At 39.1% G+C, this 27,428-nt stretch overlaps 1 protein-coding gene across 4 annotated transcripts in view; it reads right to left on the reverse strand.

Annotated features, from left to right (window-relative positions):
• Positions 1-402: 402 nt before the first annotated feature.
• Positions 403-27,428, reverse strand: part of brip1 (BRCA1 interacting protein C-terminal helicase 1) — a 41,841-nt gene continuing 14,815 nt past the window's right edge. For 2 of the 4 annotated variants that reach the window (XM_023350694.1, XM_023350693.1), the window contains exons 9-20: positions 27,125-27,324; positions 26,913-27,045; positions 24,964-25,118; positions 24,702-24,879; positions 24,418-24,558; positions 23,331-23,492; positions 13,616-13,775; positions 12,972-13,093; positions 5,037-5,149; positions 4,878-4,960; positions 4,462-4,746; positions 403-1,352 (exon numbers count right to left, since the gene is read on the reverse strand). In XM_023350694.1, coding sequence (XP_023206462.1) covers positions 703-1,352; positions 4,462-4,746; positions 4,878-4,960; positions 5,037-5,149; positions 12,972-13,093; positions 13,616-13,775; positions 23,331-23,492; positions 24,418-24,558; positions 24,702-24,879; positions 24,964-25,118; positions 26,913-27,045; positions 27,125-27,324 — 2,382 coding nt within the window. In that variant the 3' untranslated portion in view covers positions 403-702. The remainder of the gene's footprint in view (positions 1,353-4,461; positions 4,747-4,877; positions 4,961-5,036; positions 5,150-12,971; positions 13,094-13,615; positions 13,776-23,330; positions 23,493-24,417; positions 24,559-24,701; positions 24,880-24,963; positions 25,119-26,912; positions 27,046-27,124; positions 27,325-27,428) is intronic. The other 2 variants (XM_023350696.1, XM_023350695.1) reach the window with 2 other exon arrangements.

The following is a 27,428-nucleotide window of genomic DNA, read 5'->3' on the forward strand; positions in this document are numbered from 1 at the left end:
AAGCGGCGTCATCATTCATGTAGCGTAGGGTGGGTTTATTTATATTATTGCTTTTCTACCCATAACACTTTGAAGGATTTAGAAGAAAAAACAGAAAAAAATCAATTAAATGAAATAGTAAAATTCTACTTTAGCTTAACTAGCTATTTATCAGTATATGCTCCAACAGTAAAACAAATCCATACCACACCCACAGTAGATAACGTAAAACTACTTAATTAGTGAGATGGTCCTCCATTCAGGGTTCAATCGGGCATAATAGAGCTTCTGCTGTGTTCACTCATTACCGACGGACACATCATTAAACTGAACTACATAATTATTTACTCCTGCAGAAAATAGATGAATTCCTACTTGAGTATTTTAATGATTTACCAAAGAGATGTTCAGTTTATGCAGCAATCTTGATAATGTTGGTTTTGTTTATTTGAGCTTTAACAAGAAGAGCCGTCACAACACATGAGCAGCAGGCAAGCGACGGCTGTGTGCAGTGTCAGAGTATTAATTGCCTGAGGCAGCTGGAACATTCAACATTAAGGGAATATAAACAATTCAAGATCGAACATGATTAAGAATCAAGAAGCAAAAATACAATATAAACACAGACAATTTCATTGCATGGTTTGAGTCCTTTGCTAATATTTGGTGGAAACCTTCCTTCTCTGTAAGGATGCAGTGTGTGTGCTACTCTGTGTGTCCAGGCTACTGGTTACCTGTCTGACTGAGGGAAACTCTCTGTCTGGACCTGGACAGCCTGTGAAGTCTACTTCCTCTCTGTCTGCTCTGGCTCTCATTCTCCTCTGTTTTCTCACTTTGCTGCAGTGCCTCTGTGTCCTCTTTCTGGCCCTGTGATAGCTCTGTGCTTTGCTTACTGACTGAAACAACACTCTGTTCACCAAATGCAGTGGCTAAATCCTGAGATGGAGTGGCTGATCTCTCTGTGCCAGGATCAACTCTGGGAGAGGACACATGGTTCTCTTTCGGCGGGTTTCCTTCATCCTCAAAAAGTTCCGGAGTATAGAAAACACTCTTGTCTTTGTCATCATCAGAAGACTTTGCTGGTACTGGTGATTCACTTTTAAAGCGGGGAGGGGTGGTTATTGTGGACACCCCCGGAGCCTCAGTGTTTTCACTGAGACAGTTTCCATCCGTTTGGTTAGTGCGCAAGGTTTCCAGATTCATTGGTGGAGAAGAGATCTGCAGGGCCCCAGGCCGGACGGAGCAGTTCGCTGGTTTCGCTTTAAAGATGGGCGTCTTAAGGTTGGTGTTTGTAGGGTTGATGGTGAAAATGTGATACAAATGCTGGGCTGAGAGTTGCTTAGCTGGAGCACTTCGCAGTGCCTTCAGTGGCTCTGTGCAAACAAAAAACAATTTCAAATCAGCTCACAGACCACTTGTTTTACTTTTTAACTAGCAAAACTAGACAGAGTGTCATGACTGGGAGATAAAGATCCAGTCAATGTGGGCATACGCTCAATATAACCCAAACAAAGGTCAATGGGAATTAATTAAAAGCAACAGTCCAACATCTGTTCATCAGCTCGCTGCAGAGCCACTCAGGCACGCAAAAGATCTTACAGTAATGAGGTGAGCCACTCTACCTACCCCATGCTACCCCCCAAAAACAGCCCGTCCCCCAATTCTGACTGAGCCGGAGGGGTAGAAGGAGGTGGGCTGCTGCCTTTCTACCATTTCATTCACCTCACTGAAATAGTCAAACTGCTTAACCTCCACATGAACCCAAAGACAATAGGTGCTCACCAAGGCAATGTGCAAACACGCCACCTCGACGCATTTTCTGCTGCTGATGTCATCCCTACACATATCTTGAGTGTAAAAATGGTTGAAATGGAATAATAACTGTTTCTGTACAAAACATTTAGTAGTTACGTTGGTCCAACTAGAACAAAAATAGTAAAAGTGTCCTTTATTAGACACATAAAGCACCACTGTATCAATTATTAATAACACACCAATGAGCTTTAGTGTTGTATTAAATTTACATGTTTACATGAGAACCTACGGTCTTAAAAACATAAATGCATTCAAAATGCAGTTTACACATTTTCAATGCAATAATCTGGTAAAAAAATGTATTTCAGTTTTCATTCTTTAAAAAAATGTAAAGAATTGTGAATAAAGATACTAGAGAATCAACAAATACAGTGGTCAAAATAAACACATTAAGGCTTTAGGACTTTAAATTGTGTATTATGTCCAAATATTTTATGCTCAAAAATCTTCAGGTAACCACAAACTATGTTTTGGTTATAATATGAATTCATATTTAAATATACATCTGAACTAACATCATCCACATACAAAATCTCTTTGTGTGAGCTCATTGGGACTCATTGGGAAAGTCTAAATGAAATGAGAATGTGATCCTCTCACTAATTTGAAAATATTTTCTCTGAATTTTTATGGATATTAAATGGTAGTATGTTCAGAATATTTTCTGTGAAATAAAAACCTATAAAACATAGGCACTTAGGTGTTTCAGTCTTTTACTGAGTAGAAGACTGAATAGAAATAGAATCTATTTGTTTTTATTTCTTGAAATACCAAATAATGAAAAACAAAAAATGATTACAGAGCATCAATCTGAAGTCGACAAACATTTGCTGTTTTTAAGATATTGCAATCAGTCTTTATTGTACATATACTTTTTCATTTTCAAACAGGCATGTCTTGAGCCAGCTGTTGTGTTGACAAAGTGAGACATACCATAAGTACTTTCCTGTTTACCAAAGACCAAATAGATCCTAGAGCAACATGCATGCATCTATACCTGATCTCCAGCTGTCTCTGGATAACAATGACAGCTGGAACATTCCAACATCTGCTCATCAGCTCGCTGTAGTGCCACTCAGGCACGCAAAAGACCTTACAGTAATCAGGCTAGCCACTCAACCTAGCCCATAGGTTAACGACCCAAATCTGAGGGAGCCGAAGGCGTAGGTCACCAGTTCATCACAGGGCAACACAGAGACACACAGGACAAACAACCATGTTCACACAAACTCACACCTAAAGACCAAAATAATGGTACCAGTTAATCCAACATGAATATTTCTGGACCGTGAGGGACAGCAGTAGTACACAGAGAGAACTTGTGCAAGCACATCACATAGAGAAGGTTCATGCAGGAGGGCCCTGACTGCTATTTGACTCCTACAACCCAGCAAGCCAACTGCTGCTGTGCAACCTGCGGTCGGCTCTCTATGTACTAAATTCTAAGTAACAAAAAATCATTACCAGAGAAAACAGTGCATTCTTAAATTCCAAAGCATTTCTTTAAAGTTAAATTAAAAAAGGAACATAGAAAAGTATTCATCAGTTTAAGCTAATAAAGGATTGATTTGTTTTCTAAATTGTGTGTGTGTTGGGGGGTGGGGGAGTACAACGGGCGACAATCTAACAACAGAGAATAGAACACAAAAGAAAATTTTAACAAATAAAAAGCACAAATCATCTGTGTTGTTTGTTTTTGTACAGCTGGAACAGCATCTTAAGGTCAGGAGCTGGAATGAAACAACAAAATGTCTCCACCACCAGGTCAATAGAATTACAAAAGAAAAACGAAGCTTCTGCTCCAACCAGTTCACTTCAGTCTGAGTTCCCAGAATGAATAAAAACATGTTAGCTAAATGAAACAAACAGTACTGTCCAAATATCCCGCTTTAAACTGTAAATATTGTACGCCAACCTGTAGTGTCAATATAAGGTTAATGGGGTGAACAGGATCAGCATTCTGGACCAGGTTAAAGACTTGCTGGGAGTTTGGAGTATGCTCTTACTCAAACTGATAAACATAGAAATATGATAAGGCTGAACCATTAGAGTATGAATTACATTATCTTTTTTAAATTGCTCTGAAACTGTAAAAAACTGGAGATCATGTAGGCATACGTTACAGTATGAATTTGGAAAAATTTTAAATTATATTTTTATCTCCTTTTTTTCATATAACTGGTACCTTCAGTATCCTAAAAGGTTTTCACAGCTCTAAACATCCCAACATGAACCCATGTGTGAATCTCATCACAGATCCTCCAGTACATCTTGATATTGAATCTGTGTATCCTCTTCTCTGATCCTTATATTGCTTTCCTTTCATACATTAGTTAATGTCTTTTCATACCTTGATAGTTATTCAGTTAATTTGTTCCTTTACTTATATTTGTTATGTAAAAGTGGCCAAGAAATCTTACTTTAGTCACATCAGACATGACGGAACTTCAAAGATAGTAGATAGAAAAACACAGCAGTAATCCTGGTACAAATGCTGCATGTTTAAATGCCTCTTCTTGCCATTTAAAAAGGAACCTTATCAGGTATGACGTTCCAAATCAGTAGATAAGTTTCATATGTAAAGTTTGGTTTGTGTTCGACAATAAATAAGGATGTCTTAAGACTTAAATTCTAAAGTAAGTCAAGTAAAATTTTATGTTTCCTCACCTGCTGTGTTACTGTGTTCAGTTTTCAGCTGTGTGATTGTGTTCTGCTGGGAATAAGGGGGTTTGTCACATGAATTGGTTCTCCGAGGTTCTGGTTCTCCATTAAAACTCTGAGCCGACACAGACAAGGGACTACTGTTAGACAAATCAGAAACGTTGAGCGTCGGGTTGTTCACAGGGGCCACCTCCACATTCTGCTGCACCTCAGAGAAAGCTTTCAGAGACTGCATAGCATTGCTGAAGGTGTTGTGATGCTGGACAAGCTGGCGGACCCATTTAGACAAACCTAGGATTGCACAAACAGACAAACAGAAGAGGTAACCGACTCAAAGAGTCGCTCAGTGGATAAATATTGCCATCTAGTGCTCAAACTGAAAGGCTATGTGAGACTGACTAACAAACAAAAACATTCAAAACCTGCAATGTATTTATTAGGATTGTTCTTGTATCGGTCATCCACCAGAATCAGGGCACCCCAGTCGTTTCTGTGCCGGATGCATCTGTAAAATAACATGGAAACATGTCATTACAGAAGGAAGTACAAATGGCACCTTTAGGACAGAGTGAGGCATTTACCTCCCCAGCGCCTGGTTGAGAGCTCTGTAGGCCTGGATCTCATACCAGCGATGGCCTGGAAGGAGACCTCTTGACTTGCAGTGCTGGTCATTGTACTTCATCTTTAGTTCCACCTAAAAATCACATACAACACATTTGTTACATGATGTGTGTTTTTTTACTATTCTAAAGAAAACACTTTACTTTTGTATATTAAAGCTGCACCATGTAACTTTTATAAACAATATGCCTTTTGCATGTTTCTTAAAACTGTAATTGTATCCTGACAGTTTTTTTTCTGTGAAAAAAATCAACTCCTCTCCTTTCTCCCTGTGGTCCTACTGCCATCTGCAGAAGCTCCCTGTCAGAAACCAATCAGAGCCAGGAGGAAAGTCTTAGTGCTGTCAGACACTCTTGTGTACATGCTGATGGTTTTAACAAATATATAAAAAACATTTTGTTTATAAAAGTTACAAGGTGCAGCTCCAAGCATTGCACCAGGCATCTAATAAATCTGTACTTCACCTACATTTTCTTGTAATTATTTGGACTATTTGTAATTTACTGCACACAAAAATTATTGAATGTGCTAAAAGAATAAAAACTTTCACAATGGAATTGTGCATGTACACTCTAATTGTTGAATAAATTATGAAATTAAGCAATATTATAGTTTCAATTCAATTAAAGTAAAGACACTAGAAATTATTCATTCATAGTAAATTCAACAACAGAGTCCAGATTGACCTGCTTCAAGTACAAATCCAGTCAGATTCATCATAAAAATGTTAATAATTATTGGTCTCTGAGGTATGTTTTAAAGTGACGGATTGCATCAAATCTTTACTTGGATGCAGTCATTTGTCTTGCGTAGAAACATGACAGTGGCAAGGAAGCATCGTTTAACCAGGTAACGGTTTAAAGGACAGGACATAGACAGAGACACTGATGGGGCTGGTAACAATCTCTTTATTGCATAAAGTTAGTAAACATAATTGTGAATGTTAACATCAAGAAGAGGGGAAATGTGATGGAAAATGCTCAAACTATTCTGGCCTCCAAACAGCCTAATCTCAGCCTAATCTCTAGAAATATTTGTTTCTCTGGGTTTTATCATCTTATTAAAATGGAACACTTTAAGCACAGTTTTAAGAGTAATGTGTCTGCCTCACAGACAAAACCGGGAGCTGGTTACACAAGAAGAGTGAACTGATAAATGAAGGTTCAGTTTCAGATTCTTTCAGAAACTCGAGAAACTCACAAACCTTACAGTTTGAGAGCAAAGTGATCTGCAGGGAGCAAACAGAATTACAGCCTCTTTAAAGAAGGAGTTTGCTCATTTGGGTTTTTATCTGCAAGAAGAATTGATCTATTTGACAAAAGCAGAGCTTGACCTGGTTCACCAAGGTTCCCCAAACTAAAACTAGAAAACAAAATAATGTCTTTCAATGTCATTTATGGTTAGTACATTTCTAAGTGATTAGTTTGAAGACAAGAATGTCCTGTTTTGTATTTGTTTTTAATTTGGGAATTAGGCTAAATATGACAGATTATCGTCAGCATAAAGACGGAACTTATTTCCACGCAGTTCACGAATACAGTCTAATAGAAGAGTGTAGAAAGGCACTGAACTAGTGAGATAAAATCCTAGCCTGATGGGTTACATTTCCTCAGGTCATGATTCTAACAAACTGTTATATAAAGTCACATTAAACACAGTGAAGTTGGCAAAGTTTTATCCAAAATTATTAATATGTAAGATGAGACAAAGCAGTAGGTGGTCATATAAGGTCTGAAATTGTGAGATATTACCTGGCCTCCCCAACAGATGTCTTCTAAAAGGAAAATAGAGAGCAAAGCAGAGGTGGGAGGAGGCAGGCAAGACGGGCCAGGCAACATCAAGCATCCCTGCACAAAAATGCCAAGAAAGCATCCATCCATTTGCATCTGTCGCTGCTGATTTTGGCGCTAACCTTTCAGAATTGACAAGTGAAAAGTTCAGCTGGCGTCTGACGAGATGCCATACAGGGCAGGCTGCTGAGCACAGCTCTAACTGCTTTTGACAGGTACCGTGTGTTCGCCCAGAGCCACAAAACACGGGGCCGCGGCAGGTACACCCTGTCCCCTCACACGCATCACGCAACAGCACTATGGCTTGCCAAAGATGCTATAAACAAATAAGCAGTCACAGGAAATCCAAAAAGTCAGCCCAAAGTTTTATCACAACTGATGACACCTCAGCTAAGACGTCGTAAAGCAGGTAGACAATGGACGCCGATGTTTGCTAGCAGATTCAAAACAGTAGCAAAGGCTGTCAGAGGAAGCCAGACTGTAACATAGGAAGGTTTAGAAACGCTGTTGGCTTGGTGGTGAGAACTTTGCCAACATATGAGACACCAGAGCAGTTAACGAATCCACTTCTCAAGCCACAGAAAGGGTGCTAGCCTCAAGCCAGTGGTGTCATCTAAATGCAATCACAGTCCACTTCAGCATCAGAGCCATCACATTCCCGGTCTCTACCATGTCACCGTTCAATCCAACATGACAGGTTGCATATGTGAAAAAGCCAATTCTGGCTGCTAGCAAATATCACAAATGTGCAAGAAACCACAAGCTAGAAGGGATTAGTTAAAATGTCAAGAGATCACTCAGCTTGCTTTGGCCTTGTCCTCCACAGCAACCTGTTCATCTCCACAAACATTTATTCGTCCACGAGGCATGAGTCGTAGCTCAGCGCATCTGCCTCAGCTACGTTTTACGTGGGGTGTGTGTGCGCGTCAGCGTGCACGCCCCTGGCAGTCAGGGACATCTTGTGCCTGTCACTCAGATTGCTGAGCGCCTCATCTGCCACATGTGGCTGAGCTGACAGCTGAGAGGCTCAACTTTGAATCTGTGTGTGCTCTTGTGTGTGGGTGTGTGTGTGTGCCCACACTGACAAAGGCGTTAGGCTATCACGCTCCTTTCCAATAGACCCATGGATCAGCTCACACTATCTGCACAAAGTCACCCCTCGTCTTCCAACTCACTTGTTGGTATATAGAAACATCAGTGTATAGAAAATATGAAAATATTTGGAATGAAGGCTCAACCTAAAGACCATATCAGCTTATAAATCTTGACTTCATCAAAATTAATTTTGTGAAATCAATTATCAGCTGATACATGTGAGGCCAATCTTATACAAAGGTCTAAAAATCAAATAATGTCCTCTTCAGCTCTGCCATTAGAGAGATTTGACTGATAGACCAGCCCACCAGGTCATGTCTGCACATTTGCAGTTAATAGTATATATTAATAGTCACCCAACTGTTGCCAACTCAGCAACTTTCTTGCTATATTTAGACAACATTTCAGACAAAAAAAATGGGTATAGGCCATCGGAATCGGTAGGTCAGACTTTTTAAAGATCTGTAATGGGCCAAACTGCAATTGGTACACCCCTAATTCTTTCACTTTTTGCTGTGTAAAGCAACATGTACTGTGAATAAATATTTCACACAATTTATTTGAAGTTTTTAGAAAGCAAACAGACGTCACAGAGTTTGTAGTTTCGCTGGACGGAGGGAAGCGCTCCCTCCCACTCTCCTCCTCCCCGTCCACCCGGTTGCAAGTCAGGAGTTGGAGTAGCAAGCGTTGCTATGGCGACTGGTGAGCTTTGATTGATAGTGTTATTCAGCTTTAAAAATGTGTAATTTATTTGCAATGTGGACACAGAGTGGAATGAGTCTGCTGTGCTTTCACTATTAGTGACGGTATGGTGTTGAACAGATGACTGTGTCAGACTGACTGAAGAGTTGAGGAAGCAGGAGAAGCTAATGGCGGCTAATGGCCGCTCTTGTTGCTCGCTGATGGCAGACAGGCTGTCTATAACCAGGCCGCAGAGCGCTGTCACCATAAAAGTCTCCATCAGCACAGATATAAACAGAGCTGAGATAACCTTAGTGTAGAAATGCAGAAATGTATCTTCCTTATCCAATTATATTTTTTTGGCAACTAAAGTATGGATATAAGTTTTAGCCAGTTACCAGAATCATCACATGCAGAGCTTCTGAAAATGTGCAGTTTCAAAATGCTAAAATTTTCCATCATACTGTTGTTTTAAAGTTATTTCAAAGAGAAGCCAGCAAAACTGCCTGTGTGACCAGGGTTTCCTTTGACTGCAAGGAACAAAGAGAAACACAAAGTAAACACTTTTCCATAGCCTACACAGAAATATGTCTAGTTGCACAACAAGGACAGTCATGGCTTAGACACTAAAAAAAAATCATCACACCACTGTGAATTATATTTACAGGTGGCATGGCCTGGTCTGGCTGCCCGAAGGAATTCCCATTAGTTAACTTTAATTTACAAGGCATTACATGGACTCCCGCCAGCCTGTGTCTGTACTGCAGTTACACTGAGAAATGTTGACTTTTATACTTCTTGCTCACACAACTTGCTAGTTCTTTCTGTCCTGCTCAGAAGGCTTTCATTCACTCCACTTTCTTTCCTTGGAACTTGCCACAAGAAACTTTGAGATTGACTGGATTCAATATTATTATTGAAGAAATATCCTGCTTCAATATTAGGCCATACTAAGGCTGGGCAATATGGCTGAAAAATGCATCACAATGAAAGCATTATTCATCTGTCAATATACTGTAGATAAGTATTAGTTAGTTTTTAGTATTAAATATCTGAAAAACTGCCAGACCTTTCCTCTATTATCCAGTTTTCACTCCATGCCCTTGTTATTTTTAATTTTAAGCAGTTATGAGGCACAGTGGCAAAACCTCATACGGCTGCTGAGCAAGTTACTCAACAAGTGGTTGCTAGGTAACCAAAGACAGTGAGCTAGTTGATGCCACTCAGCTTCCTTAGCTGGCCGTGAGAGGTGGAGTAGCTAAAGCCTTTCCTCTGACTACATCCCCCAGAATGCTGTGTAATTTTGGATCCGAGTTCAGTAACTGACAGCTTCTTAAATAATGGCTTAAGTCAATTTTGAGAAAAAAATATTTTGTTTCTTTTTTTAAAAAAAATCACTACCTCTTGTCAAAAGTTGATATAGGCAAAAAAAAATCCCTTTTGTCAAAAATTGACTTAGGCCATTATTTATTGAATCTATTGATATTGATCATGTGTCTATTGTGATACATATTGTTATTGATTATTTGTTCAGCCCTAGTGCATACTATCATATAGATTTATGTTTTGTTTGTTGAGGCTATGTTGCATGACTTTGTGTTTATGATGTAAAGCACTATCATTGCCGCTGAAATGTGCTATACAAATAAAATTTGATTGATTGACTGATTTATATTCACATTCTAGGTATTAACATGAGAAACAGCATAATAATTCTTTATGTCTGTATTCTCCCTGTCCTTCTAAATATCCAAGACTTGCCTGCAAATCTGGTTTAAACAGGGCCGGCCACTACATCTGGAGCAAAGGCTGACCTTTGATTTTTGTGGTAGTTTAAAGGGAAGCAGGGTGAGGAACAGCAAATCACACATTGACAGCTGCTGCAAATACCTTGCTGTTAAGAAAACAACAGCAGCAAAACAAGTAAAACCTGTCACAACGTTGAGGTATTTGCTACTACATATAGCGACAAAACTCTTTTTTAATGACTGCTAATTCTGCAGCTAATCAATATGCTTGACAGTAAGTTGGAACAAGTTGTTTAAACACACATTTATTTCAATAAATTAGAAAGCAAGTTCTTGGAGGCGCATCTGAGTTCATAAAAGAAATGACAATAATTAAACACAAACAAGTGATAATCTGATTTTTTTTTACCAAAAGCTTCAATAATTTTCTCTCTACCTGTGTCCTCCCCTAAACAAAGACTGTGCATTGGTTGGTTTAAGCAGACTAGCTGCATGGCCTTGTGGTCATTAGTATCAATGTCCTCCTCATCCTCTCAACAGTGTAACACGAATGGCTCACAGACCTTTGCAGCCCCTAAGGGCCTCTCCAGAGGCAACACTACCTCTACTGCTACACAAGGAGACATGAGGAGGTCAAAAAAACCCTTGGAAAAGAAGAAATTAAAATAAAAAGACAGGGTGTAAAATATTGTTGGGGTGTTTCTTATGATGCAACCTAAGCAGTAGTTCAAACATACAGTACATTTCATCTCTACAATATAGTAACTTAAGTCCTTAAGAATTATTGCCTGTCTCATAATTCTTTTTATGAGGCAGACAAACATAAAAATAATTAATTACTGGTAGCATAAAAAAAACCTGATTGTGGTTAGATGAAAAAAAGAGTAAAAACAAAATGCAAACAATCTTTTTTCCTTTGAATGACTAAAAACAAAACCCTGAGGATGTCACCTTTAAGGACAACACAAAGTTAAAGCGCTAGCAGTCACCACCTGAACCTACAAGCTTCACAGTTATGACAACAGTCAACAAGAGACAGCAGGAGCTGGCGAGCTCTCTGTGGAGCTCTGCATGTGCAGCACATAAACAAAGGCTGTGGATGTGAGCACAGAATATGTCATTAGAAATGTATGCTTCTTCACGCTCGGTCAGCTCCACCCTGGTCCTAACTAGCTTTGGCTTTCTCAATCCTCCCCGTGGTGCTCTGTGCCATCCACTCATTTCCTGTTTTTTCCTGTCTGTCACAGTGGAACATCACATTTTGATACTGTGCATTGGATGTTTTTAATTTAGTTATTGTGTTGACTAAATAAATAAAATAACACAGTAAAATGGCAAAGCTGAACTAAATGAACTTTAATTTTTGATACTATGAGAATACACTCCTTTTAAATCAGTGACAGCAGTCTAAACAGGTAATGCTGGCGTTACTAAGGCCAAAATTTGACATTACATTACACCTTTTAAATCCATGGCCCAAACCTAGGTTGCCTGTTAGTCATGTGCATTTTGTTGGATAGGTCAGGCTGCTGAAGACTGGCTATGGATTTTAATGGTTGGGTTAAAACATCAATAACTACTCCCACTGTGGACCCATATTATCAAGGGAGTTTAAATATTTCACCAGTTTGGGTATTACAGGAGAGTTTCAGTGACCCATGATGGTTACTTTTCAGATCAAATTATTTCAGAACTCAATAATGACACAAAACTTAGATGAAGGCAGTTTAATTACAAATCACCTGTTATGGTGAAACTTTACCATATTTAAAGTTAATTTTTCACAACCAACTCAAAAGTACTAAAATAAATGAACAATGAATAAATAAACAACAATGATGATACATAACAGAAGCAATGACCCGAGTGCTGACAACTAAGGTGAAGGGCTAAAGTGAAAGGGTCTAAGAAGCTTCAATCACCAACACGTCCTTCCACGCTGACAGAACAGGTTAGTGAAAGCTTCATCATGCTCTGACAGGAGGATGAGTAAAGGGGAGGAAAAGTAGGAGGCGGGGGAGCCTCGAACTTAAAGGTCAACTTTTCTACTAAAGATGAAAAACACACCACAACATTGTTTGAGTTTTTTTTTTTTTTCAGGGATCACCAAAAAAGGATGCTTTTACTTGTTGTTGGTTTGTGTAATTGTGTGCCTAAGTTTTTCCCCAAAGTGTGTCAAATGTGTCAGATCCTAGAGCCACATAAAATGAAAAACGGAAGAACTCCTGAGATAATATTGTTAACGTGTTAATCCAGTTTGTTTCAGGCAGACAGATGAATGTTAAAAACGATGCAACAAATAAAAAGGTAAACTAGGGTAGTTACTTGGATGTCACTTCCTCTAATAATGTGTATTCAACCATTTTAATATAATCCAAGAAGATTTTAACTCATGTTGCTCATGTTGTCAGATGTAGTAATGTTTCCTTATCATATCTTAGCATTCTAGCTTTCGCTCTAGCTTTTTTTTATCTTTCCAATCTCACATAAATTGTATTCTGAGTTGACAATCCAGACGATCTTATTTACATATTCTGCTTTTCCTTGGGAAAGATCGACAGGTTTCTGTGAGTCTACTTGCCTGGAGGTCTTTGATGTTTGGAAAAGGAATTCCAATGGTCACTACTGCTCTGGCATTGTCATCTGTGAAGTCTAGGCCTTCACTGACCTTACCCCTGCATACAGCAATAAGTAGTGCACCATCTAGAAAAGAAGCAAACAAAGTTCCAATCAACACAGTACAAATACCAGCAAAAGTCTGAAAAAAGACAAAAATATACCCTAGTAGATGAGCATTTTTTCTGACCAATTATACTTTACACACTGCAACAAAGCTTCTCTTTGGGAGTGCAATGATAAATCATTCAGCAAATAAATTGGCTATCGGTTGGTACATGTCAAGCTGACCTTATGCACTGATCTTATTACTGACCGACGCACCCACCAGGTCATGTCTGCACATGCTTGGTTAAACAACTCAAAAACTTTATTGCTGTAAATACCGACTTTTCAAATAGAAAAAAAAAAACGGTATCGGCCAAAATCAGAATTGGGAACTCAGACCTTTTAAAGATTGGCGATCCCGATCGTTCTGATGCAGCTACACATCATCAACAACATTTTACAGTAGGAGTCACTACAGCAGGGTTGGGCTAATATACTTAAATACTGTCATGAATTATGTTAGTAGTTTAGAGTCAAGATGGTAATGTGTATCCCTCTCACCTCTACCTTCACAAGTTTTTATGGCATCGTAGTACATCTGAAGTAGCTCGTCAAAGTCCCCCTTCCCACCACCGCGGGGCTCTGTGATGACGGTTTTCTCTTGTTCCAGCTTCTCCCACAGACCAGTGTTGACCCAACGGTCTTTCAGCTTGTCCAGCATCTGTTCAATTAAATTGTTTTGTTGTTTTTGCCATTGCTAAATGGTGACACACTATCTCAACAGATGATTTCTCTGCAACACAGGCCTTACACTATTGACACCAATCAATAGCTATGTCTACATCCATAAAATTCCTTGATTGGGTTGATTTAGTACAGAAGAACTGATATGAAGATAGGTGAACAATTTCCTTTAAAAAACAACACAGAAGTTGTATTTCCATCTGTGTTGAACATCAAAACAAACAAATGTAGTAGTGTGTTCATTCTGAGAGCCCAGAATAGACCCACACCAGTTTCTAATACTGGTTGAGACCTTATTATCGCAGGTTTAGCTGCGATAAGCATGGCGTCTAACCACTGAAGGTATAAATGTGTCATGTTGGCATAGGACACATGCACTGTCGGCTCAGTTTGCCACTGTGATGGCCAAATCCATGGCCACACTCCTTTGTTGGTAATTCCTTTAATACACAGTTTATTTTTTTATATAAACACAACAACACTTTAGTTTCAATAAAAACATTTATTAGTTCATTTGAATGCATTTGTTCTATTTGTTAGCGTGCACATTTAGTTGGCATATGTATTTATATCAATTTAAAATTAATTTTGTTTGCTTAAGATTAATTCTGTTTGTTTTCCTGCCGGTACTTATCTGCCTTGGAGTTGCCAGACAAAGGATGGGGGGGAGGGCTCATCAGGCTTAAATGCTGATTGGACTGCACCACTAGTTCCTGCTGGCAGGGGGAATTTGTAGTTTCTTTGTTTAGATAAGTTTTGTATTTAAGTAAATAGTAGTATTTAAAGTTTAATATTTTTGATTTTCATTTTTGGGTCTTTAGTTTAGCCAAACTTAGCTGTACTGTTATTTGTTTTTGTGTTATTTGTAATTGTATTCTGTTTAGTTACCCTATTGTGTCTTAATTGGTCTGATCAGCCAGTATATGAACCCCTGTGTGTCATTTCTTTGTTAGGTCAGTGATGTTTGTTTGTGCAGTCAGTTTGTTTACATTTTTTGCCTGAGTTCAGTTTTGTTTCTTTGACCTCTTTTATGAGCTCAGTTTATCTTTGTCATTTATAATCTTTGGGTTAAAATAAAAAACCCTATTTTTCTAATATGCCCTGTGACTCCTCCTGTTTTTAACTCGGTCCATCACAGCCACAATAAGGCTGATCAGAGTCAGTTTCCTTCCGATTTGCTTGACTATGATCAGAATAATCCAATTGGGGTGTTTACATCATGCATTTTAATTCTGATTGACAGTTTATTTCAATTACTTATGTCCATGTAAAAATCAATAACTTATTTGCTCTTTGTTCAGAGTAACCACAACAGGAGTTCTGCAAGTATCTATAAGTTCAACTTTGACCTTTTAATATTGTCTTAACTCTCCTGGAGTTTCATGAGACGGGGTCATTTAGACCCTATGAGTGTTTTACTCTGTGCGCGGTCGGGCAGGGTCACATTGACCCTGCATGCGATTCTACAAAGTTTTCTTTTGAGTGGTTTTGGAAACTGACCATCTGACGGGGCAATCACTTCATTTTAAGCCAAGTTAAATCCATATTGTTTTTGTGATATAAGACGTCGGTTGTAAATCCCTAAAAAATATATTTTGATTGCATTTTTTAATTTACTTTTATAAGTTTGTTTGGGAGGAACATATTTAGAAGTGTACTGTAAGGCTGAACTTAACACATAAGCCAGTGCACAATATGACTTCCACACATTACCTAAATGAAGCTACATAATATATAGTTCACATAACATGTTTTCTTCTCTTATCTGCTTATCATGTTTAGTCCAGTGCCTTCAAACAGCCCGAGTTTCTTTCCTTTGCATCCTCCTAGAAAAGAGCTGATGTGTTGAAACCGTCCCTCCAATAAAAATCACTGCTGTTTGACTATTGTTAGTGCAAAAGTCAGCAGCTCTCAGGGGAGGCACATTGATCTAAAAGCCCTCTTCCTAGCAGGCCCCACTCAAGTCTGTGCAGTGCAAATTATTCCCTTGAATAAACATGGCTTCACAATCAAAAAGAGGCTTCACTGGCTTGGAAATGTGCTGCAGGGGTCAAATAGAAGTTCCTCTTGTTAAGAAAACTTCTCAACATGCTCAGAGGGCCAAACTACAGAACTCTGATTCAGAGTCCTATCAGAGTTTGAATCAGTCTTACCATTCTTCTGGAGATAGAGCCTCAAGAAGAAAGGTAAGGCATAGGCAACCATGTATTCTGGCATTTACCTAGATAAACAGCTTAGGACCAGTTCCTTTGTTTTTTTTTTACATATATATTTGTTTACTTCTTGAACAGCTCAAGGTAGAATAGACAAGAACAAGTCTCAGCACAGCATATACTGTATCTACACAGTTAGTTCAGGTGCAACACAAATACATATACATAAATTCATGGTTAATCTATCACAATGCTGTTTAGTATGGATGCAACAGTGAAGTTTGTAAAGTGGAAAAAAGGAGTCCAGATAAGTGAAAATTGTTCCTTTGGTAGAATGAAGAGAGCAGGTTAAGTATTCTCATGGAAAAAGCTCCATGAAAATTTTGTGCCTATATTGCAGGCTAACTATAATGTTGAGCAGGTTGAGAAATGAGATCGTAAGAGTCAGTGCTATTGCTTCATAGCAGTGAAATAAGGCATGTGGAGGAATTAATCTGGTTGGGCACTTCAAATATAAGTGAGGTCAGGATGTTTGCATCAATAAAACATGACACCTTGACTAAATATACAGTTGCATTGGCATAGACAAACCATCCTGCCCTTGCACCTAACGTGCGTCTTCAGCTCAGCAAACTGTCCCGCCATGGCTTTTCAGTGCAATCTTAAGCGGGACATGAATAATTCATGTCATGTACTTTAGGCAGATCTAGTGCTAAACAAAACAGCCATTATCTGCCAGGTTGCACTTGGAAAGAAACTGATTCCACAAGGAGATGAGCACAAAGGCAAATGTTCTCTCAGATAACGCTGGGATCACATGGTAAGTAAAAACTAAATGTCACAACGTTTTAGCATCACAGCAAAACAAATTTTGGTGCTTGTATTTTTCACCACCATTAATACGAAAAAAGAGTTATGTTTTAAAGTAAATATCAGTTTTTGTACTAATATATATATATACAGTCACCACGCTTTCTGACTGGCTACCTGCTACATTCAACAGGTTGCATTCTCGCTCCTAGTCGGGGAACACCACATACGCTACAATAATCGGGCAATGACAATTCAACATGTTGAACATCCCTAATTTTAGATCGGAGCGGTATCGACGTTCTACAGCCTGGACCAGATCAGGCTTAACACGGCAGGATGATCAGTTACAATTAAGCGATAATCTTAGAAGCCGAACATTTGAAGGGAAAAATTGGGACAAAAGAAATCTTGCCATGTGAACCAAAACACAGCGAATTCCACAGCACACTACAAGTTATGGTTGTCAAAGTTATGCTAAAATGACTGATCTATTTCCCTCTCCCTAACTATTTTTCATAATTATAACTTTTTCCTGACCTTGTTAGTGGTATTTATGCTATACAGTTTAACTGAAAAACAGACCACAATATGTTGGAGGAAAAAATGTAAAAAAAATTATGAAGTAGTGTTGACAATTAGTAACAAAGTACTGCCTCACTTTTTCTTTTGTATATCACCAGGCATACATTTAAGATTTAGTGTGTTATATTAACTACAATCAATGGTAGTCATAGTTGGCAAAATTTCTTTGCCCTGCAACAGGAAGCTGGGAGAGGGATCTTGCACACATGATGTCACACTGCAACCGAAATGAGTCGTAATCTTCTTGTTGTGCCCCCTGCCCTGTCATAGTAGGAAATGCTGAAGTTTATGTGTGAAACTTTAATAAACCTGAACATGTTTTCAAAAGACAACAAAAATGTCATTTAGAAGGGAATTTGTTTATTGCGCAGCACTTTGAGACTTTAACAATATATTTCACAACAGAATAGTTTAGATGTCCATGCATCATGAATGTGAATGAGCAATATTTAGCACATAAGGGGCCACAAAAATAGTGAATAATTCATTATTCTTCCTAGTCATGCTAGATGCAAGTCTCTGCCACTGACGCGCTAAAATGGGCCAGATCTCTATACCAACTGGGACCGGGTGGCGAAACAACCAGACAAAGCAGTGACCTGTTCTCTTTCTCGCACTTTTACATTTCGCCTGTATTCACCTTAACCCCTGTAAACCCCCTTGATCCCCCACCTTCCCCCAACCTCACCCCCACCCCCACCATTCGCCTCCTGTGCATGTGGCCTCACTCTATCTCCTTTCCCATGTCCCTGGTGTCAGTGAGCAGTGTGGCAACACATCGCAGCTCCTGTAGTGCCTACTGAATAATGGAGTTGCTTTGTAGGCAATTGCATTAATGAAACATGCAGCCCAGAGCCACATTTCACAGTGGCGAGGGGAGATGTGTTGTTGTGCTGTTAATTATTTAGCCCCAAAATATCACAGCAGCCGTCACGCCACCACTGGTGGCAAGAAGCCACCTGCCAACTCCAGTCTGCCACCCTTGCCTTGTCGTCCGCTCTACACATTGCAGTAACTAATGATAATACCAGAACATTTCAAATGCAAAAATAATTTAGTAATTTAAAAGAATATTACCAGTAAACTCCTTTTATCCTTCCCTGAATGCCCCTTTCTTTTATCGGTTTTAACAGTTCCTTTAGATCACTGGTGATCCAGGGTTTGCCACTGGGGAAGCATCTCACTGTTCTGGTGGGAATGGTGTTGTCCACACAGAAGTTAATAATCAATCTCACACACACATTGATGTCCTCTCCATGTGGCTGACACAGAGCAATCCAGTCTGCAGCCTCAAAACAACACTGTAGGGCTTCTTCAGCTTCCTGTGACCATCTTCTCACAGTTCCCTTCTTTACAGGTTGCCTCTGACTATGGGGTTTATATTCCGAGCAGAGAAAAATAAGATTGTGATATGATTTTTCCAGAGAACATTTTGGCGTGGAAATGTGTGAATCCTTGACATTTGTATAAAATAAAAAAAATCTTGTTCTCTCTGACAAACAGCTGACAAGCAGCTGACAAACTGTTGAAATGTTCCAATTGTAGCAGAGAGTGAGGCATGATTCAAATACCAGATATTTAACCTAAAGTCAAATAAATAAATTAATAAATAAAAAATACATGATTCAATCACACTGCACCAATTACTCTGCTGACGCCTCTGCACATTGGCCGCCTAGCACGCTACTGCGGCTGGATCTCTGAAGTTTATCTCGGCGTGGATCGCACGTGCCTGCTTTCACTGAAACAGCACACGATATTTATATCAACCCCCTGTGAGGACGCATGTTTCTCTGGAGAATTCTACATTTGGGTATGAGTCAAGTTTAAAAACCACTGCGTTTGCTCTGCTTGCACAGCTCTAGGTGAAGCGCAAATTTAACCCACAGTTGTGCTTTCATAGGTGGGAGCATGCAGTGAGAATGATATGTCTTTGTGAAGATATATCATTCTTCACAAAGAATGATATTGCGTTTGTATCTCAACACGCTCCCTAGCACGAGGCTCTGCATCTGCTCTGAGAATGTTTATGGATGTGTTCCTGGTTAGAAGGGGAACATTGGTGGGTGAGCACCTTTTGCACTCGCCTCATAGCCACGCAACATGTTGATTTTATTTGATTTATTTCTATTTTCTTTTATTTTTTGCGGCAACATAATGTTTTGTCTACTTACAGTCAGGCAGTGTTGCTGCAAGTGGTGATCAGAAAAACTCGATCCATAAAGTGCAGGCTGGGGGGTTGTCTGTTTGTTGTGAACACTTATGCAAAGTTCCAGTTATGGCATTCCCATCTTCAGACACAGAATAAAAAAAATGGGAACCTGTCTTGCATTTAAAATTTAGACTACTGCAGCTGGAGTTTACGTTCCAATATCCAATTCGAATGCCAAGCAAGGGATTACAATGAGGAAAACATCCAGTAATCTTGGTAGCTAATTGTAATGTGGCTAGCAATAATTACATGAGCAGATAATAATTTTAAAAACAGACAAACTAACAGCTTTGGGTTCGTTGGAGACATAAAATTCCAGTTAGTCAGCTGGATCTCCAGCTACTGAAAAAGACAAAACAAATTCCCACCTTAACTGAAAAGTTTTTGAAACATAGAACATTTTAAGGCCAACGTAAAATGTGCTGCTACATTCAATAACAAGCATTATCAAACACATTACTGCCAGACATACTTAATGCATGAAATTTTTATAATTAGCTAATGTTTATTGCAGTCGTAGCAGCTTTTTGTGATACTGTGTACAAAAATATTAATAATACATTTCCAGTATACTGTGTACTGCCAACTACACCAAACATGTAGTTTATAAGCAGTTATAAATTGCTTATTTGCATTTTGCACTTTCATTTTCAGGATTGTTCTGATAGGACCAATTATCAAAAGAGTTAGAGGTGACATATGAAGAAACATGTGCAACTGTTTTGTGAATAAGTTATGGATGGCTTTTGTGATTGGCTTTTTGGTCTCAAGCTGAAAGTTGAACAGAGCATGTAATTCCATTAGGATTATTCTGGGCTGGAATTAGTCACTTCACTTTGAGCATTAGAAGTGATTGTATTAAATGATTAATAACCAGCAGACTCCTTGATGTGGGATTGTAGGAGAGAGATGCACGGGAAAATCATCTGGTTACTGCAACCAGACCATTTTCACACCAAGCTTTTAAACCTCAAATAACTCTTAACTCTAAGTTGGCCATTTTCAGTTAGTATTCCTAACTATGCCAATTGCAATAACCACAAAACTAAGATGCTAAAAACCAGTTTTACAGCCAATCCTTTCTCACACAGTGTGACGTAACCTCAGTCCCTATTACCAGTGTTTAATAACTGCTCACAGACAGAAGTCTAGAAAGATTTATTTCAAATTCTAAGTAGAGTTCTTAAAAAAGACATTTTCAAATATCTAAAACAGGAGATTTTAGATATTTAGATGTCAACCAGAAATGGTTGTTATTCTCGTTGTCTAGTACATTCAAAGCTTGCTGAAAAAAACAACTCTTTTAAAAAGTAACAAACAGATTACTCTAGTTCCTTTAATAAGTGCTTTTAAAGTCTGAAAATGCCAGCCTTCCCAAACAACTGTAAAACCATCCAAAGTTTCCATGGTAAAAAGTCAAATAAAACGTCAGCTCAGCTCTAACATCAACAGAGATAATTTACACTGGGCAAAGTGATCTATCAATCTAATTTGCTCTAAAAACAGAAAAAGCATCTACCCTGATTTAAGACATTATTAGAGGTGCAGCTGCAGTCTCTGGATGTGCATGCTGGTGGGTGAGCAGCGTGCATTCCAGTTTGACTTTGATTTGACACGAGCTCAGTGGAGCCCAGGCGCCGGACACTTCTTCACACAGACAGGGAGGCGACTTCTTTAATGGCCCTTATCTCTATCTCCTTTAAAAGCATCTTGTATTCCCCTTCATGCCTCTACTTCTACAAAAGCCTGCTTTTCTTAATTAACCGTAACACCCTCTTTACTTTGTGAAGCATTGGTCTTTTCTTTTGGTGGCTAAGGCTGGACGGCTGAGTACGCTGTGGTTTTATAGACATTTACTGCTTAGACTAAAGTACCGCAAAAGCAGAACAGATTTAAACTTTTGGGATAGCAAGTCCATGACTATAACTGCAGGAATGTTAGCAGGATTGTAGAACTTTGCATGTATAGGTAATGCCTAATAGATTTAGAATTTGCCTATATTTAGAGGCACTGCAACAGTGTCACGATTAATGAGAATAGAACAACAAAACACAAATGACCCCAAAACCCATTCATCTCTATGTCCTCTGCCTACTGCAGAGGTAGCTGTGTGGATGGAGCTGATACTCATCACTTCAATGTAGTGAATAGAATTGTCTTGAGATGTCTTACCATCTCTATGTCCACTGCCTGCACACAACCACACACAGCAAGAGGCAGACGGGACTCTGTGGCACCACCAAGGCCTCCATGGGCTCCAATTAATACCCAGCCCTTCATATTCCCTCATCTCCTTATCTTTAAGAGCTGACTGCAGATTAAATATTTATGAACCAGCATAGAGAAGGGAAAGACTTCTACATGAATATCAATAATAGACAAAAAAAACCATCCCACGGCTCATAGATGCTGCTTGGCTGGTACTGCGGCCTGACAAAAGGGAGGTAAAAGGGGAAAACAACACAAACCTGAGTCTTAGCTTTCCCTTGCTGTTTACATGATGGTATCATAAGCTGTTGGAGAATGCAACCTGATAGCAAGCAAAGACTGCAGACGAATCAAACCAGTGATCACTGGACGAGACACACAGAAATACTGGTCCAAGATGAGACATGAAAACATGCCAAAGGCCAAACTAAAACCTGCCATGTGCAAAACGCACGTCTCTGTATGACTCATCATAGGAGAACGATACATCAGCACCATCAACAACTTTACATTTACATATATTAAATACATAAAATGATATATGCTACTTAATTACACTGCATATGCAATGTGATTTTTTGGACAAATTCATACAACATATGAAATCCATTTGGCCTTCACTAAACAAGAGTGACAACTGAGCTACAGAGAACATTCATTATTCATGAGGTTAAGGCCGCAACAAACAAAGGGGACAAAGTGTCTATGAGTGTGCACTAAGATGTGTCCTCATTAACTGAAAGAGGATACAGTTCTGTCAGAATGATGTCATTTAACAAGTCCCTGACAAGTACCTCTATTGATCAGGAAGACTCTATTATAACGTGATAGTGTTGAACTTTAGCAAGGCAAACAAATCCAATAAAGTTCAGGTTTGGCTCTTTTAAAACTATTAATTTTTAAATATGGTTGTGCTTAAAAAATTAGATTGTTAATGTATGTTATATCCAGCAGCATACCATTATGCTGCCTGACCTAAGTGCTTTGTTGCAGCAAAATTATTAATGTGTGGTCTCTTCCTCCTCCTAGTGGTAAGACCTAGCAGTGATATTAAAACAAACTGAACCACCAGCTTAAATTATTTAAGAAAAGATCATGGGCAGATATTGCATAAAGATAGAAACAGAAAATAGATAACACCATAGTGATTATCTAATAGTCAAATCTCTGAAAAAGCAACTAGCTTAAAATTAAAGCTCCACTTGTTTTATCAGTTCAATTAAATTCAGTTTAGCTCTAATTCACAGCATGATTTCTCAAGGTATTTTACAAAAAACAAGTCAATTCTTAAACTTTTGGAACAGACATAGAATAAGTATTATTTGTAGTAAACATTCAAAACAGAAATAAATATGTCAATGTTGATTTCTGATCAGTTGCATCTGATGCATCCTCTCTCTTACAGTAAATACAATATTTAAGTCCCTTGCCCCTTTCAAGCAGATGCTGCAAGGTGTTAAGGGGCTGATAGTAGTCCATTACAGTCTGGTTTATTGTCCATCTTTTTCTAATTAGATTTCTATATCTTATCTTTAAGCTAAGAATGTTTTGCTGGTGTGTTTACCTTGTAGGAAGGCAGAAAGCAGAGCACGCCTTTGACCATGACCCGGCAGACATGAAGCAGCAAATCCCCCACCTCATCCTGGAAGGCAAATGTTTCAGCGTGCTGAAAGGTGGCGCAGAGTTTTCGGCCTTGGGGTCCTGCACCAACAGTGCCCACCCACACCTAAGCACAACAGAAAACAGTGGGTGAAAAGCCAGCCAAATTAAATTTTCTTTGTGTGGTGGAATGGCCTAGTTAAAGTCCAGAACTAAATGCAACAGCATCAGTGGCAAGACATAATAATTGATGTTCAGAAACTCTCCACCCAGTCTGATTTAGCCTGAATTACTTTCCAAAGTAAAATTGGCAACATTTTCAGTTTCCATATGTGCAACAGTGGCAAATACTTTTGATATCCATTTTTTGTTTGTGAAGATTTAATTTTTGTAAAAATCTGGATTTTCTTTTTCTCCAACCATGCATTTTTTTGGATTTCCACAGTTCAGAGCGATGTCAGCACACCCAGGACCTACCATCTGGTTTCATAAGTATATTATACAGAATTTATATATTTGGACTTTGAATTCAGATCAACTTCCAGAAGGGATGACTGAAATAAAATCATGCTTTTGAAGATATTTTCATTATCATTAGTAATTTTTTTAAAGAAAAGGAAGTAACAAAAATTGTATTAAAATCAGAAATTGGGTACACTATGATAACATCTGAGATAAAAAAAATTTTAATTGCACTTGTAAACAATTTTAAAAAACAAGCTGGTTTCCTTTTCCATCCATGTTAGAACTACTTTCTGTTGGTCTGTCACAAACAACCCAATAAAACATATACTATATATTCTGGTTGAAACAAAGTTCAAAGGAATTCTTAAGCAAGGCACACTATCTTCTTATTCGGCCTAGGTTTTTTATCACTTGGAGACATTGTGATATCTACTGGGCAAAAAATGTACTTGGCAAAAAAAATAAGTCTTGCAATTATCTCTGGAGTCAGTTTAATCAAGTAGTGTTAATAGGTTTCCATGTAAAAACAAACAAACACTGCTTTATTCATGATCACATGTCAGAACAGGTACCAAAATCTCATTAACCTGGGATTTGTTGATCACATGGTTGGCTTCCAACTGGATGGTGAATTTTACCCCAAGTTCAGAGGAGAAGGAGCCCATAGGGGACAGTGTTCCTGATGTCAGCACAATACTGTGCACTGACCCACTGAGGTCAGAGAAAGCCTGAAAATAATAAAAACAAATTCAGAGTTCTATTTTATTTAATAACAAAAAAACAGGGAAACAGACATTCTTATTGCCATTGAAATCAGCATATTTCTTAAGGTCAGCAATAACACCCTCTGTTTACATGTCAAACATCTCACCACAGCAGGGTTGAGACACCAGAAACTCAACGTGAGAACTTCCGTTTTGACCCGTGCATTTTGACGGTTTCGGTGGCGAGGCCGGACCAAAAAGCCCTGGGCATCAGGAACGTCAGGCGGGACCTGATTGGTCCAGGCATAGCTCCTCTGCAATGCAATGCGGTAGTCCTCAGCAAACCTGCAGACAAAGGAAAACCTCCTGATCGACCAGCTACCAAAGAAACACAAAGGACTTCAAAAATGTCAAAGTTTGGTCTCTCACCGGCAGCTGTCCCTGTAGAGAAAATCCAACACCATGAAGAGGTTTTTCAGGACAGTTGCTGTAGATGCGCTGATAATTGGGACCTGCACCATGTCCTCCTTGCCGTTAACCAAACCAACACGCTCCTCCTTCTCCAACACAGATGCCAGGTTTTGCTGTCTCAGAAATACAGTAGCGCAATTAATCTAAGCTGCTCCAAAGAGCTTAAACTTTCAACTTCTAATGCACTCTCAAAGGAGACTTATTAGGCAAAATTCACAATTTGCAAGTTCTTATACTTTCATTTGTGTTTCTACTGCTTCTAAAAATAGGCTTAGCCTTTAAAAAAAATAATCAGCCAGTTTTTTGGTGTCTGAAAAATCTCAACTTTCAAAACCTCCGGAATGTAACATCACAAATCAGCAGGCACTGCTCCTCACCTAGCAGTGCACCAAGCTGCACTGCAGTGCACTTCAAAGCCAGTGGGCTTTGAAGCCCAGCCCATCACATAGCAACCCCATCAAAACCCAGTCCATCACCTAGCAACCCAGGGTGTTTTGTCAGCTGGTTTTACCGTCCAGAAACCACTTGCTGCATTCTTGTCGATTGTGCAGGAGTCTCTACGTCTGCTTTTCAAAGATGTATGGTTGAATAATTGCTATTGATACTCCAATCAGGGTTTTTTTTGCAGCCAACACAGATACAGATCACCCATGAGGGCCGATCACTGCCAACCACTGACACCAATTTGATGAATTGGCTGTTTGTTGGTTTAGGTATAAATGCTTTCGGCCATGTGATCTGGCAAAAAGGAACTAGAAAATCACCTTAATTTAGACAAAAACATACAAAAAACTTGCAGGCACAACACAATCAAAAAGACAATTTAAAAAATCTACCAGTGATACAGGCTCTCAACAGCCTAAGTTATACAGAAAGTTAAATAAATAAAATAAAATAAAATTTATTTGAAAAAGAAATCATTCAAAGTCAAATGCAGGTTGCATTAAAATAAACAATCCTAAGTGTTACTAAATCAAAGGTGTAAGATAATGGATGGATGCTGCAGCTTTAAGGAGACATTTGATGTGAGAGTCCACTGCCTGGTAGGAATCTGCCTGCTAGTTCTGTGAAATATTGCGCCCCAATAGCGCGTGGCAGGAGTCCAACAGCGAGAGCACTTGATGGAAACCAGCGTCTTCTACCCCTCAGAAAGGCTGGTCATCTAGTCCAATAAATGTAATTATTTTTTGAGTTATTTGCTCAGCCTTCTGATTGTTAAGCTCATTGTTGACAGTTGTGGGGTACTTTAATTGTTTCTCTTGTCTTTTTTTCTGAACTCAGCTTTGATATACCATCAAATGCTCGTTTTCTAAATGTGGCATTAAATTCATTGGGTTGCTGCGTTTTGACATGCATTTCCCTTGAGGTATTTTTCCAAGATGCAAACTTCACATCACTCTCAGAGCGCAACGGTTCCACTCGACATTGTTCAGGATTGGCTGCAGCACGCTTGCTCACTGTGAAAGAAGGGGAGGCGATACGCTGTACACAGGGCCTCTGCTGGGTTTTTGTACTGATTGGTTTTCGTGATCAGTAACATTAAACAGTGGTCGGCTAACACGATCACATATCGGCTGATAATGATCAGTGGCTGATTGATCGCAAAGCCACTCAAAGTTGCGCATCTGCTAGCAGTTATTTTCATAACTGTGTAAACATTGAGGTGGAAATCGTGGCCTTCAGTAGCTTCTTTGGATGTAAAGTGACAGGAGGCTCATTCTGAAAGGAGCTCAAAATAGGCAGAACTAACCAGACTAACATCACAATAACATCTCAAAATGCTTTAAAATAAAATGATTTTGTGCAAAAACTGTAATGAACATGTTTGTGTAGCACATAGACCCACCCTAAATTGTTCAAGGAAGCATAAGAGGTCTTTAAATTCAGCAACTGTAGTTTTTTTTTACCTTCATATTACAGAAGGTGTCAAATGTGACACCCAAGCTGTGGAAAACGGTCAGTATATCCTTTCCACTCCAGACTTTGCAGGCACTCTCAAACCCTCGTTCAGACAGCAGCACCTGGCTCTCTTGAATCCAGCTGGGTTAACAACAGAAAACTCTGAATAAAACTCAGGTTCTGAGAAAGAGAAAATGGTACGTTTCCCTCAAACACTGACTTGATCAGGGCGTAGCAGAAGTTCCTGAGAGACTCGTGCTTGGAGCGCCTAATGTTACTGTGGACCATGCCGTCCAGTTCATCTTTGGTCGTCTGCAGGCTGCTGAGCTCTAAGGTGTAGCTGGCGCTTTCCCTTGCACAGTCTTCTATGTTATGGGCCTCATCCAGCACCAAGATCTGCCCCTCCAGGTCAATTTCCATCTGCTCCAGAAATATTAAAAATAAGAACAGAACTGATTATATGTTAGGATGTGATGAGGAGTTCTTGATCTGCAGCCTTCATGGTTCTTCCACTGTTCATTTCC

Source organism: Xiphophorus maculatus, chromosome 18 (genome assembly GCF_002775205.1).
Source record: "Xiphophorus maculatus strain JP 163 A chromosome 18, X_maculatus-5.0-male, whole genome shotgun sequence".
NCBI lineage: Eukaryota > Metazoa > Chordata > Actinopteri > Cyprinodontiformes > Poeciliidae > Xiphophorus > Xiphophorus maculatus.